Here is a 14,529-nt window from a genome sequence, read left to right as displayed (position 1 = left end):
CTAGCTATTTTATTTGTGTCAAATATCAAACGTTTATGATAGAATATAATATATGTATAAAAGTCAATATTGTTTGCACATATATATTATTAAGTAGGGTATAATAAATTAGCATAAGTTTACCAATCCGTGGACTATGGACCGTGGTGCACATAGAGCATGGTGCACCATGATGCACCAAAAGAACATATGTGCATAAGCAAAAGAACATGACACTAACGGTAAAAGAACATGCGATATAATATTTCACTTTTTTGTTATAAAAATAATATATTAATTTATATTTATTAAAAATCTAAATAAAAAAAACACTCATGTTCTTTTCTCGTAACCAGATGTTCTTTCAATTATATACTAGTTTACCGCATAATCATTGCTAATTCATGTTTTTAAATAGTGAAATTGTTAAGCTATAACCAGTTTTTCCAATTAGCTTTCTCCTAACAGATGCGATTTCTAACCTCTAATTTTCGAAGTCATTGGAGTATCATAGAGATCATTGGAAAATAGTTTCTTTGTTTCTTTGTTTTTCTATATACTGCCTATAGAGCGTTCTTGATCAAGGTACTCACCTCTACACAATGATAGGAGACAATGGGAGCTATCATTTGATCGAACTGCACAGTACCCATCTACCATGTTATTGCCAGCTGACCATGATGATCGTGTGGTGCCTTTGCACTCACTTAAATAGCTGGTTGTATGGTCTCTTAAACTGCTGCAGTGCATGCTTTTTCTTGTCACTAAGTGATACCATGCACAACGCCTTTCCTTTCCTAAAAGATGCACTGTATTATATTGCAGATATTGCAACATGTTCCTTGCACAAGCTAGGAGAATAACCCTCAAAAGAATCCAATTATTGATAGAACTGAGTTTATGGCTGGTCATGGAGCAAAACGCCCAACTCAATAGATGGTTGGTACCCTATAATGCGATTTCGTGTTGAAAACATCAGGTATAATCTAACCTAGATTTTGCAACCTTTTGTAGATTGATGAAGCAGCTCTATAAGATAGTAAATATACGGAGTACGAAAAAGAAAAAGAGAGCTCCATTCTTTTGCAAAGAACTATTAATCAATGATAAAGTGAGTAAACTAGTTAACATGTTACTATTTTTGGTTTATACGTGATACTATTATGTGTATTTGATTAATAACGTGGCCATTCTGTTGTTAATTTTGGTATACTTAGAAAACTAATGCAGCAAAAAGGAATATCTACCTTTTATCTAGTGCAGATTCTAGTTGTAGATTGTATATGTAATTTCTATGCTGGTATATGTGATGAAAGAAAAATTAAGGAGCTTGGTTAATGGGTTTTTAGATTTGATTTAAGGTAACAACAGTCCTAACAGGTGAACTGATTGCGATCCAGGAAGGCTTGAACATAACATCAACGAAAGATTGGACAAACTTCAGACTCACTACAAGAATAAGTACCAAGGAGGGCGATTTTTTTGTAACAGCAAGGGCAACTGAAAAATCGTCCTAGTAGAACACATCAAACAGGGCAAAATTATGGCGCCTCCTTTGAAAATAACAAAGAGGGCGAAAATTATATGTTGCCTTCTTTGATACTAGTAAAGAGGGCAACTTTCATATTTCGCCCTATTTGATCCGTATAATCCCCAAACAATGAAATGAAAAAAACGCCCAAATATTGTTGTAAACTTCATCGTCCCCAATTTCTCTTTCAAACTCCCAAAATGCAAAAACCCCCAAATCTTCAATGTAGCTTTCTCTCTCCCTAAATTTCAATTAAACTTCTCTTCTCTCTTAATCGCCGAAATTTGCCTGAGTTCGCCTGAGAATTAGGTCCAATTGCACGTATTTTCTCATATCTGAAGCTCCCCTGAAGTTCTCCTGGTATCGTTTTTGCTCCACCTCTTCTCTCTTTGCGTTTTTTTTGCGAGCTGGTATTTGAATTTTGATGACGAATTAGGAGATGTACAAGTAACTGATGTCATATTGTTTTTGATTTTCTTATGGCGATTACTGAAATTTGTTTCTACTAATTGTTGTTACTTCCGATGCTGAATTTGTTAAAGTTAATTTGAGCATGTTGAGGAGAAGAAACCCTAATTATTTCCTGATGTACTCGGGGAATCAGTTACTCATTTTCTGTTGTGTAAGTAGTCAACTTAAATAAGAACCAGAAGTTTGGTTTGCAGTCTTTGCTTCGCGTAGAGATCTGTCGCATGCTCATAATTATCATCCTGATTTGTATTGATTGCTGTTACATGTAAATTTAATTGAAGGCTGATATTACTCGTGATTGTAATTGAAGTTGATCAACAAGACTCTGTATAGTAGCCTTGATAGTCAATAGCAAATGACATGAAAGGAGGTTGATTAGAAGTGTTGTTGTGAATGAATCCCAGACATCACACTACTTTGACAACACACTTGAAATTACAAAATAATCAACTAGCTACAATAGCTTTACACTTTTAGATTACCTAATTGTTAGGTTCAGGATCTAAAGATTGAAGCCACTGGAACAGTGGTATACTACCAAACCACATGTTAGATTAGTGGAGAAACACAAAAGCTGTTTCAGGCTAAGGCATTAGACTGTTTTGATATGCTAGGGTCCAAAAGGTTGCTATTTGAACTGCAAGATTTCAGGAAATAATCAACTCATATCAGTTTGAAGCTGAAATGCGAGGCGAATTCGGGATTGGCTCTGCTGCTCAATATGGTTCTGCTGATTTAAGTCTTCCTTTCTTCCATTGTTTAATTACTGTTTATTAAACAATTTCTGAGTTGTTTTAATTTTGATTTGGGTCTTCTCTCTTCTTTTTGGTTGGATGCAGGAAAGCTGTTCATGTCAATGAAAATTTCAGGTAAAAATTTAATCTTACTGTTTCACAAATTCTGTATATATGAACTACCATTACATTACTAGTTCAAATTACACTATTATCTATCATTACTATTTATAATGGATAGTATGTGTTTCGTTGATGTAATGTTGAAAACATTGGAGCTTTTCATCATTCGTGTAACATAAGATGGTGTTATACTGTTAACTTTGCAGAAGGGAAAATTTAACATCAGTAGATATGAGGGAATCAGATTTCTCTGGTATATATGCCTACATTACTACTTCATTACATTATTAGTTGATGGATTTTGATAAACTGATGTAACTCTACCAATTTCCAGGTGCTGATTGTAGTGATACCCTGATGGATCGTCTAGTAAGTTACTGTTTTACACTCTTACTTATGATTTCCAGGTGGTAGTTTATTTAGTCAGATTGTTCTGTTTCAGAAATATTGTTGATTATATAAGCAAATCTTGTCAACTATTGGACATCCAGTTCTCAGTTTCATTGATTAGAGATTAGTTTTGGTAAGGAAAAGGCTTGTTGCTAAGCATGTTATCCTCAAATTTCAGGTCTTAAATGAAGCAAATCTTACTAATGCTGTTCTTGTAAGATCAGTCCTTACTCGAAGTGACCTTACTGGTGCTCTTATTCAAGGTGCTGATTTTAGTGATGTTGTTCTTGACTATTCTCAGAAACTGGTAAAACTTGATTTCACAGCTACATTAATTACCACTCAACAACCAAAGAAAAAAAGACAAGGTAGAAATACGTCAAGACATCAAGGCATAACTAATACATACTACACACAACCTTACTTGTTTTGTTTATACTCTTTTGTTTTCATGTCCTTTTCGAGGTCCAAGCAAAGCACTTAAATAGATCGACTGTATAGTAGGATTAAGGTATGGCTTACAAGTTCAAGGCTGCTACCAGTACTTTGATTATTGCGCCTTATTGTTTTGAAATATTGTCATATCATCAAGCTATGTTGAAGATGTTCACAAACTTGGTAATTGGGTAGTACAAGAGACTTGGGTTTTGTACGTTCGGTTGCATCATTATAAAGCAATGTGGACGATGTTTACTAAACTTGGCAATTTCTATCCATTTTGTACCGAATTAGAAACTTGAAATGAATCAGATAGTTTGAGGAACTCAAGTAGTGTTAGGTAGTAGCCTGGTTTAGATCCATCATACAAATGTGACCAAACCATAAGTTTATAATTGCAGTCAAAATCATGTGTTAGATAGTTTCATAGTTTACATTAACTATCTTACCATAAAATATTTTCCTATATTATTGTCATCCTGCCACTTTATATATAGGCTCAGATTCTTTGTTTGTTTTCCGTGCAATCAAAGATCTTTACTTTCAGAATATGCAGAACACCTATTGTTTGTGGAAGATGAATTGGGATTAAATGAACATCTAGCTACACGTGTCAGTGAGAACATTGAGTAATTTAGATGTTGTCATGATAGTAGTAGATCCATTTTCTGTCTTTGTAGTCTATTGGCTCAGTTAACATGATTTTGGATGATGCTATGTGTTGCATGTGGATAAAACTTGTATTCTGCTTGTTGTTTTAGGATAAGCATGCAGGCCTAGGATAAAACTTCTCCTAGTTTGGTCATTTATGCTTACATTTTTAATTTATGTTGTCTGGTTGAGCTGACAAATTCAACTGTGGATGTACTAAGGACAAATTCACTTCTTCCCTACGATATTTGTGAGTACCAAGTGATTATGAGTTAAGGTTATGAGTAGAATAGTATGACCACAGTAGTTGCCTACTGATATATGATAATCCAAATGTATTTCCAATACAATTATTGTGATTCATTTTTTCTATCACTCTAAAGCATCTCAGAACTTCCTGCATGTGATATCTGTGTAATTTTATTCTTTAGTTATCACTAGGCGTAAATGACAACTTTACATTGCGATTCTTGAAATTTAGAAGATTTAAGTTTATTTGTTAAAAATGAATGGTAAGCTTCTTTCTATTTGTGGACTTGTTGTTTGTTATGCGTTCTGCATGGTTTTTTGCTTTTGCTGAAGCACTGCTGCTTCTTATTTCACGCAGACACTACGACTGATAAACGAAAGGGTGTAGTTTGGAGTGAAGTTCATTAAGCTGAAGCTTCTAATCATCTTGTAGCAACAAGGATACAATCAGGAAATTATTCTACTCCAAAAATGAAGCTTGAGCAGTTTTGGATTCTTGATTTGCACTAAATTAGGCTAACCACATTTTATCTTTGGTCATTTATTAGTACTTATCTTTATTCCCTTGTAATAACTTTTAGTGTAATTACAGTATGTGAGCAAAAAAACAGAGTAAATTTGTTTTTCTGGTCTCCTCCTCACCCCTGTTCCCTAATTGTTATTTTTTTAAAAATAAAAAAAAGAACAAAGAGGGCGATGTTTTGATATTGCCCTTCTTGGTATTGATCAAGCAGGGCGACTATAGTCTGTTGTTGTGTTTGGTATTGAACAAAGAGGGCGGTATAGTTGCCATGTCTGGGTTCGAGCAAAGAGGGCGGAAATTATGGATTGCCCTCTTTGATTTAATCAAAGAGGACGAAACGAATTGCCCTATTTGATCTCAACCAAAGAGGGCGACATTTAACAATTACCTTGCAAAGCTAATACAACGACTATAACAGGGCGACCTTGAGGGCGATTTTATGTCGCCCTTATAGCCTAAGAGGGCGATATTTGAATCAAAGAGGGCGACAAATGTCGCCCTCTTTGATCTTATTTGTTGTAGTGATTGTAAGCTTCAGTGGACTGTAGTGTGGCCTAGAATGATGATCTTGATGGTAAATAGAGTTTTAATCTCGCAATGCTCCAGGGTACTTACTTAATTACTTAAGGTGGAATATGCATCAAGGTTGACAGACAAATAGGGAGGGCAGCAGACAAAACTTGGTTAGTACAACTTTAATTCTGTATGCTTAAATCAAGTTTAATTGGTGTATCGAGAACTCTTAGACCCCCATATTTGGGGGACAGTCCTTTAGTCATTTTATAAGATCCACCACAGTGACCCACATCTTCACCCATCACACATACATTCGCATCCCATTCCATTTCCTCATCAAAACCTTGACGTAGTGCTTCAAAGAGAAACACCTCATGCCAGACAATCCAAATGGCCCATATAAACAATGATTATTGCAATATGAATTTAATTTATATGTATCTCACTTTTTCATTATGTTTCAATAACCAATGTGGGATAGTCTCAAGTAGTAAAAATTACAGTACACTAGTAGAAAATATTGATTTGAGGCGTCACTTTTATATTGATTTGCGGCGTTTTAGGCGTAGCAGCAAATAGAGTGGCAGCAAATGAATGGTATTGATTTGCGGCGTTTTTTAACGCCTCAAATCAATCATTCATTTGCGGCGCTATTAAAAAAAAACGCCTCAAATTATATGAATTCTATAGCGGCGTTTCTACCTGAACGCCTCAAACTTTGGTAAAATTGCGGGAGTTTATACGCCGCAAATAATTTGTAATTTTTTTTAATAAATAATATATTTTTTGTGAAATAAACAATCCCAAAAATATAAAACCTGTACTCACGCCACATTTATACAACGTTCAAAAGTGTCATCAACCACCAATAACTTCCAAGAAACTTTGATTTTTACATATAAGTTAACCATCATATGTTTACAAAATAAACCACCTAAATAGTTTCAAGTCTATAATAAATATATCTTTTACACTTCACACGTTACAAAATTGCACCAAAAATATAATAAGGCAATTATATATGATTTTAATAGCATGAAACATCCACAAAAAGAGATCGATGAAGCGTTAATTACACACAATGTTCGGTGAAGTATGATGCCCATTTGTCTCGTATTTCATCAATTTGCTCATCGGTGAAAGGATCTCCACTCATTGATGTGCAAACCTAACAAAATAATATATACATCATAAAATTAGTTATCTTCGGTTAGATTCAATACTGATGCCCATGTCAAGTTGTCAACTTATCCAGTGTCTCTAGTAACGGGATAAAGCAGAATGTGCGACGATGTTACGCTGAAAAGCTCTAGTTTCATGCAAGAATGAAATGCTTGACATATGATTTTACCATTTGTCAGAGGATTTAGCAAAGATTCATATTTGCTATTATAGTTTCTGTAGTTTTCCAGCCTGTTTATAGTTAGGTGTTCTGTGTGCCTTACGGTTATAAACCCTTTAAATGTTTAATATACTTAGTATTAGGTTACTTAGACTCATTCCCATCTACTTTGGTCAAGTTATGCACGTTTAAGGCTTTAATGATCATTAAAGGTCATATTTTGACCGTTATAGTCGTTTTTGCTCCCAACTCTAACCAGTGAACTTAGATTGGTATTCTAAACCCTTTAAATTTTTAATATACTTAGTATTAGGTTACTTAGACTCATTCCCATCTACTTTGGTCAAGTTATGCGCGTTTAAGGCTTTATTGATCAATAAAAGGTCATATTTTGACCGTTATAGTCGTTTTTGCTCCCAACTCTAACCCATGAACTTAGATTGGTATTCTAAACCCTTTAAATGTTTAATATGCTTAGTATTAGGTTACTTAGACTCATTCCCATCTACTTTGGTATAGTTATGCGCGTTTAAGGCTTTATTGAACAATAAAGGTCATTTTTTGACCGTTATAGTCGTTTTTGCTCCCAACTCTAACCCGTGAAATTAGATTGGTATTCAAAACCCTTTAAATGTTTAATATACTTAGTATTAGGTTACTTAGACTCATTCCCATCTACTTTGGTCAAGTTATGCGCGTTTAAGGCTTTATTGATCAATAAAGGTCATATTTTGACCGTTATAGTCGTTTTTGCTCCCAACTCTAACCAGTGAACTTAGATTGGTATTCTAAACCCTTTAAATGTTTAATATACTTAGTATTAGGTTACTTAGACTCATTCCCATCTACTTTGGTCAAGTTATGCGCGTTTAAGGCTTTATTGATCAATAAAGGTCATATTTTGACCGTTATAGTCGTTTTTGCTCCCAACTCTAACCCGTGAACTTAGATTGGTATTCTAAACCCTTTAAATGTTTAATATACTTAGTATTAGGTTACTTAGACTCATTCCCATCTACTTTGGTCAAGTTATGCACGTTTAAGGCTTTAATGATCATTATAGGTCATATTTTGACCGTTATAGTCGTTTTTGCTCCCAACTCTAACCCGTGAACTTAGATTGGTATTCTAAACCCTTTAAATGTTTAATATACTTAGTATTAGGTTACTTAGACTCATTCCCATCTACTTTGGTCAAGTTATGCACGTTTAAGGCTTTAATGATCATTATAGGTCATATTTTGACCGTTATAGTCGTTTTTGCTCCCAACTCTAACCCGTGAACTTAGATTGGTATTCTAAACCCTTTAAATGTTTAATATACTTAGTATTAGGTTACTTAGACTCATTCCCATCTACTTTGGTCAAGTTATGCACGTTTCAGGCTTTAATGATCATTATAGGTCATATTTTGACCGTTATAGTCGTTTTTGCTCCCAACTCTAACCCGTGAACTTAGATTGGTATTCTAAACCCTTTAAATGTTTAATATACTTAGTATTAGGTTACTTAGACTCATTCCCATCTACTTTGGTCAAGTTATGCACGTTTAAGGCTTTAATGATCATTATAGGTCATATTTTGACCGTTATAGTCGTTTTTGCTCCCAACTCTAACCCGTGAACTTAGATTGGTATTCAAAACCCTTTAAATGTTTAATATACTTAGTATTAGGTTACTTAGACTCATTCCCATCTACTTTGGTCAAGTTATGCGCGTTTAAGGCTTTATTGATCAATAAAGGTCATATTTTGACCGTTATAGTCGTTTTTGCTCCCAACTCTAAACCGTGAACTTAGATTGGTATTCTAAACCCTTTAAATGTTTAATATACTTAGTATTAGGTTACTTAGACTCATTCCCATCTACTTTGGTCAAGTTATGCACGTTTCAGGCTTTAATGATCATTATAGGTCATATTTTGACCGTTATAGTCGTTTTTGCTCCCAACTCTAACCCGTGAACTTAGATTGGTATTCTAAACCCTTTAAATGTTTAATATACTTAGTATTAGGTTACTTAAACTCATTCCCATCTACTTTGGTCAAGTTATGCACGTTTAAGGCTTTAATGATCATTATAGGTCATATTTTGACCGTTATAGTCGTTTTTGCTCCCAACTCTAACCCGTGAACTTAGATTGGTATTCTAAACCCTTTAAATGTTTAATATACTTAGTATTAGGTTACTTAGACTCATTCCCATCTACTTTGGTCAAGTTATGCGCGTTTAAGGCTTTATTGATCAATAAAGGTCATATTTTGACCGTTATAGTCGTTTTTGCTCCCAACTCTAACCCGTGAACTTAGATTGGTATTCTAAACCCTTTAAATGTTTAATATACTTAGTATTAGGTTACTTAGACTCATTCCCATCTACTTTGGTCAAGTTATGCACGTTTAAGGCTTTAATGATCATTATAGGTCATATTTTGACCGTTATAGTCGTTTTTGCTCCCAACTCTAACCCATGAACTTAGATTGGTATTCTAAACCCTTTAAATGTTTAATATGCTTAGTATTAGGTTACTTAGACTCATTCCCATCTACTTTGGTATAGTTATGCGCGTTTAAGGCTTTATTGAACAATAAAGGTCATTTTTTGACCGTTATAGTCGTTTTTGCTCCCAACTCTAACCCGTGAACTTAGATTGGTATTCAAAACCCTTTAAATGTTTAATATACTTAGTATTAGGTTACTTAGACTCATTCCCATCTACTTTGGTCAAGTTATGCGCGTTTAAGGCTTTATTGATCAATAAAGGTCATATTTTGACCGTTATAGTCGTTTTTGCTCCCAACTCTAACCAGTGAACTTAGATTGGTATTCTAAACCCTTTAAATGTTTAATATACTTAGTATTAGGTTACTTAGACTCATTCCCATCTACTTTGGTCAAGTTATGCGCGTTTAAGGCTTTATTGATCAATAAAGGTCATATTTTGACCGTTATAGTCGTTTTTGCTCCCAACTCTAACCCATGAACTTAGATTGGTATTCTAAACCCTTTAAATGTTTAATATGCTTAGTATTAGGTTACTTAGACTCATTCCCATCTACTTTGGTATAGTTATGCGCGTTTAAGGCTTTATTGAACAATAAAGGTCATTTTTTGACCGTTATAGTCGTTTTTGCTCCCAACTCTAACCCGTGAAATTAGATTGGTATTCAAAACCCTTTAAATGTTTAATATACTTAGTATTAGGTTACTTAGACTCATTCCCATCTACTTTGGTCAAGTTATGCGCGTTTAAGGCTTTATTGATCAATAAAGGTCATATTTTGACCGTTATAGTCGTTTTTGCTCCCAACTCTAACCCGTGAACTTAGATTGGTATTCTAAACCCTTTAAATGTTTAATATACTTAGTATTAGGTTACTTAGACTCATTCCCATCTACTTTGGTCAAGTTATGCGCGTTTAAGGCTTTATTGATCAATAAAGGTCATATTTTGACCGTTATAGTCGTTTTTGCTCCCAACTCTAACCCGTGAACTTAGATTGGTATTCTAAACCCTTTAAATGTTTAATATACTTAGTATTAGGTTACTTAGACTCATTCCCATCTACTTTGGTCAAGTTATGCACGTTTAAGGCTTTAATGATCATTATAGGTCATATTTTGACCGTTATAGTCGTTTTTGCTCCCAACTCTAACCCGTGAACTTAGATTGGTATTCTAAACCCTTTAAATGTTTAATATAATTAGTATTAGGTTACTTAGACTCATTCCCATCTACTTTGGTCAAGTTATGCACGTTTAAGGCTTTAATGATCATTATAGGTCATATTTTGACCGTTATAGTCGTTTTTGCTCCCAACTCTAACCCGTGAACTTAGATTGGTATTCTAAACCCTTTAAATGTTTAATATACTTAGTATTAGGTTACTTAGACTCATTCCCATCTACTTTGGTCAAGTTATGCACGTTTAAGGCTTTAATGATCATTATAGGTCATATTTTGACCGTTATAGTCGTTTTTGCTCCCAACTCTAACCCGTGAACTTAGATTGGTATTATAAACCCTTTAAATGTTTAATATACTTAGTATTAGGTTACTTAGACTCATTCCCATCTACTTTGGTATAGTTATGCGCGTTTAAGGCTTTATTGAACAATAAAGGTCATGTTTTGACCGTTATAGTCGTTTTTGCTCCCAACTCTAACCCGTGAACTTAGATTGGTATTCTAAACCCTTTAAATGTTTAATATACTTAGTATTAGGTTACTTAGACTCATTCCCATCTACTTTGGTCAAGTTATGCGCGTTTAAGGCTTTATTGATCAATAAAGGTCATATTTTGACCGTTATAGTCGTTTTTGCTCCCAACTCTAACCCGTGAACTTAGATTGGTATTCTAAACCCTTTAAATGTTTAATATACTTAGTATTAGGTTACTTAGACTCATTCCCATCTACTTTGGTCAAGTTATGCACGTTTAAGGCTTTAATGATCATTATAGGTCATATTTTGACCGTTATAGTCGTTTTTGCTCCCAACTCTAACCAGTGAACTTAGATTGGTATTCTAAACCCTTTAAATGCTTAATATACTTAGTATTAGGTTACTTAGACTCATTCCCATCTACTTTGGTCAAGTTATGCGCGTTTAAGGCTTTATTGATCAATAAAGGTCATATTTTGACCGTTATAGTCATTTTTGCTCCCAACTCTAACCCATGAACTTAGATTGGTATTCTAAACCCTTTAAATGTTTAATATGCTTAGTATTAGGTTACTTAGACTCATTCCCATCTACTTTGGTATAGTTATGCGCGTTTAAGGCTTTATTGAACAATAAAGGTCATTTTTTGACCGTTATAGTCGTTTTTTCTCCCAACTCTAACCCGTGAACTTAGATTGGTATTCTAAACCCTTTAAATGTTTAATATACTTAGTATTAGGTTACTTAGACTCATTCCCATCTACTTTGGTCAAGTTATGCGCGTTTAAGGCTTTATTGATCAATAAAGGTCATATTTTGACCGTTATAGTCGTTTTTGCTCCCAACTCTAACCCGTGAACTTAGATTGGTATTCTAAACCCTTTAAATGTTTAATATACTTAGTATTAGGTTACTTAGACTCATTCCCATCTACTTTGGTCAAGTTATGCACGTTTAAGGCTTTAATGATCATTATAGGTCATATTTTGACCGTTATAGTCGTTTTTGCTCCCAACTCTAACCCGTGAACTTAGATTGGTATTCTAAACCCTTTAAATGTTTAATATACTTAGTATTAGGTTACTTAGACTCATTCCCATCTACTTTGGTCAAGTTATGCACGTTTAAGGCTTTAATGATCATTATAGGTCATATTTTGACCGTTATAGTCGTTTTTGCTCCCAACTCTAACCCGTGAACTTAGATTGGTATTCTAAACCCTTTAAATGTTTAATATACTTAGTATTAGGTTACTTAGACTCATTCCCATCTACTTTGGTCAAGTTATGCACGTTTAAGGCTTTAATGATCATTATAGGTAATATTTTGACCGTTATAGTCGTTTTTGCTCCCAACTCTAACCCGTGAACTTAGATTGGTATTCTAAACCCTTTAAATGTTTAATATACTTAGTATTAGGTTACTTAGACTCATTCCCATCTACTTTGGTCAAGTTATGCACGTTTAAGGCTTTAATGATCATTATAGGTCATATTTTGACCGTTATAGTCGTTTTTGCTCCCAACTCTGACCCGTGAACTTAGATTGGTATTCTAAACCCTTTAAATGTATAATATACTTAGTATTAGGTTACTTAGACTCATTCCCATCTTCTTTGGTCAATTTATGCACGTTTAAGGCTTTAATGATCATTATAGGTCATATTTTGACCGTTATAGTCGTTTTTGCTCCCAACTCTAACCCGTGAACTTAGATTGGTATTCTAAACCCTTAAAATGTTTAATATACTTATTATTAGGTTACTTAGAATCATTACCATCTACTTTGGTCAAGTTATGCGCGTTTAAGGCTTTAATGATCATTATAGGTCATATTTTGACCGTTATAGTCGTTTTTGCTCCCAACTCTAACCCGTGAACTTAGATTGATATTTTAAACCAAATTAAAACATAACCAAATTAAAATCCAAAAATAAATTAAACTATATAACAAGGATAACACCCTTACCTTCTCTAAGTCTGAAACATCATTGCAGCAAGAGACTAAATCAAACATGTACCGCATTACGTAAAATCCACACTCAAGGCCTCCCTTTTGTTGAGCGCACTAGAAACAAGGGTAGAATTTAGATTAAGTAAAAATGGAATATATACAAACTATAAATATCAAATAATTTTTACGTGTGCAGTTACCTCCACATATTTCCATAAAGGCTCTTTCCTGTTGACACGGTTGCCACACATCTTGTACCTTGTAAAAAAACTAGAAATTCCCAATTGATCTTAAGTTATTGCTTGGTTATATCCTTAGATGGATACTTGATAAAAACATAATTACATAACGAAAAAACTAAAAGGACTTACTGTCTCACTATTGTCTTCATCTTTATCTTTCGACCTAAACTCAAGCAAATGGAATCGAAGTGATATATGGTGCAATTTTTTACAGATATTGCAAGGAGCATCCAATGGTCGCTGGATCCAATAACAATTCCATTACCATTTTAATAATATAAGTAAGAATATGAGCAACACAGCAGGCTCAACAACTTAGAACAACAACATATGCACTGACTTAGAACAGTAACTATCAGACAGCATCAACTTAGCATAACTGATCATGCATAGCAGCAGCAACTTAGCATAACAATAGCAGCATATAACAAGAACTTCAGAAGCAATAATACATCAGACATATCAGATAGCAACATCACAATACATCAGAACTGAAGCAACAACAACAGTGTGGCAGCAACACAATACAACAGAATTGAATGCCATTTCAAAAGAGTAGCAGCAGCAGCATAATAAAAAGAACATCAGATGTATTATTGCTGCTGAAAGTCTGGCTACTTGCAAGAGAGTTCATTGGTAAACGGTGACTGAGTAATGTAGTTTAGAGTTCATTGCCAATTTTTATTTTGTGAACACCATTTCATACAATAGAATTGAAGCAACAAACGAACTCATTTCATACTTACTTTTCAAAAATAGGTGCCAGAACAAACTCATTTCTGGATTTTACTGATTCGTTCATTGCTTTGAAACTGTATGCGTTGACTTCCTCTGTGCTTGATTTTATTTTGGTGTCAGAAGTAGTGTCTGGACATAGCCACCCAACTTTGGAAGCCTTGTCATTTGAGTTCAATTCATGTTGGAGTGCTCTGAGCGGTCGATTATTGAATAGGTTACATGATTTACGTGAAAGAAAGTTAAATCTATTACCTACTTGAGATTAAAAAAAATTACCTCATGAAAACTTGAATAATGGATATATTTAGCTTTGCTCCTCTTAAGAACTGTGAAATATCATTCTTGTCTACTTGAATTTTTCCATTTTCATTGTAATGGAACGAGGTACCATCTAGAATCACTTCAAAAGAATCACCATCTGGCATGGAGGCAACAAATGTCCGCAACCACTCACATTCTTGACTAAGGGAATCTACAATGGTAT

The 14,529-nt window shown here is 34.1% G+C and overlaps 2 protein-coding genes across 2 annotated transcripts; one reads left to right on the top strand and one right to left on the bottom strand.

Moving 5' to 3' along the window:
* Positions 1 to 932: 932 nt before the first annotated feature.
* Positions 933 to 4,299, top strand: LOC130464154 (thylakoid lumenal protein TL20.3, chloroplastic-like). Its single transcript, XM_056833602.1, is given in 7 exon segments — positions 933 to 958; positions 2,263 to 2,308; positions 2,654 to 2,720; positions 2,826 to 2,850; positions 3,045 to 3,207; positions 3,407 to 3,596; positions 4,214 to 4,299. Coding segments are annotated over 7 exon segments (603 nt in total).
* Positions 4,300 to 6,494: 2,195 nt separating this feature from the next.
* On the bottom strand, positions 6,495 to 14,113 carry LOC130465859 (uncharacterized). Its single transcript, XM_056834683.1, has 5 exons — positions 14,054 to 14,113; positions 13,437 to 13,547; positions 13,266 to 13,335; positions 13,081 to 13,179; positions 6,495 to 6,773 (listed from the first exon to the last, which is right to left on the bottom strand). The coding sequence occupies exons 1-5, from the start codon at positions 14,107 to 14,109 to the stop codon at positions 6,678 to 6,680; spliced, it is 432 nt and encodes a 143-aa protein (XP_056690661.1). The 5' UTR covers positions 14,110 to 14,113; the 3' UTR covers positions 6,495 to 6,677.
* Positions 14,114 to 14,529: the final 416 nt, after the last annotated feature.

This window comes from Spinacia oleracea, chromosome 1 (assembly GCF_020520425.1).
Source record: "Spinacia oleracea cultivar Varoflay chromosome 1, BTI_SOV_V1, whole genome shotgun sequence".
NCBI lineage: Eukaryota > Viridiplantae > Streptophyta > Magnoliopsida > Caryophyllales > Amaranthaceae > Spinacia > Spinacia oleracea.
The sequence above is the reverse complement of the archived record's forward strand: the minus strand, read 5'-3'. Positions and strand labels throughout refer to the sequence as shown.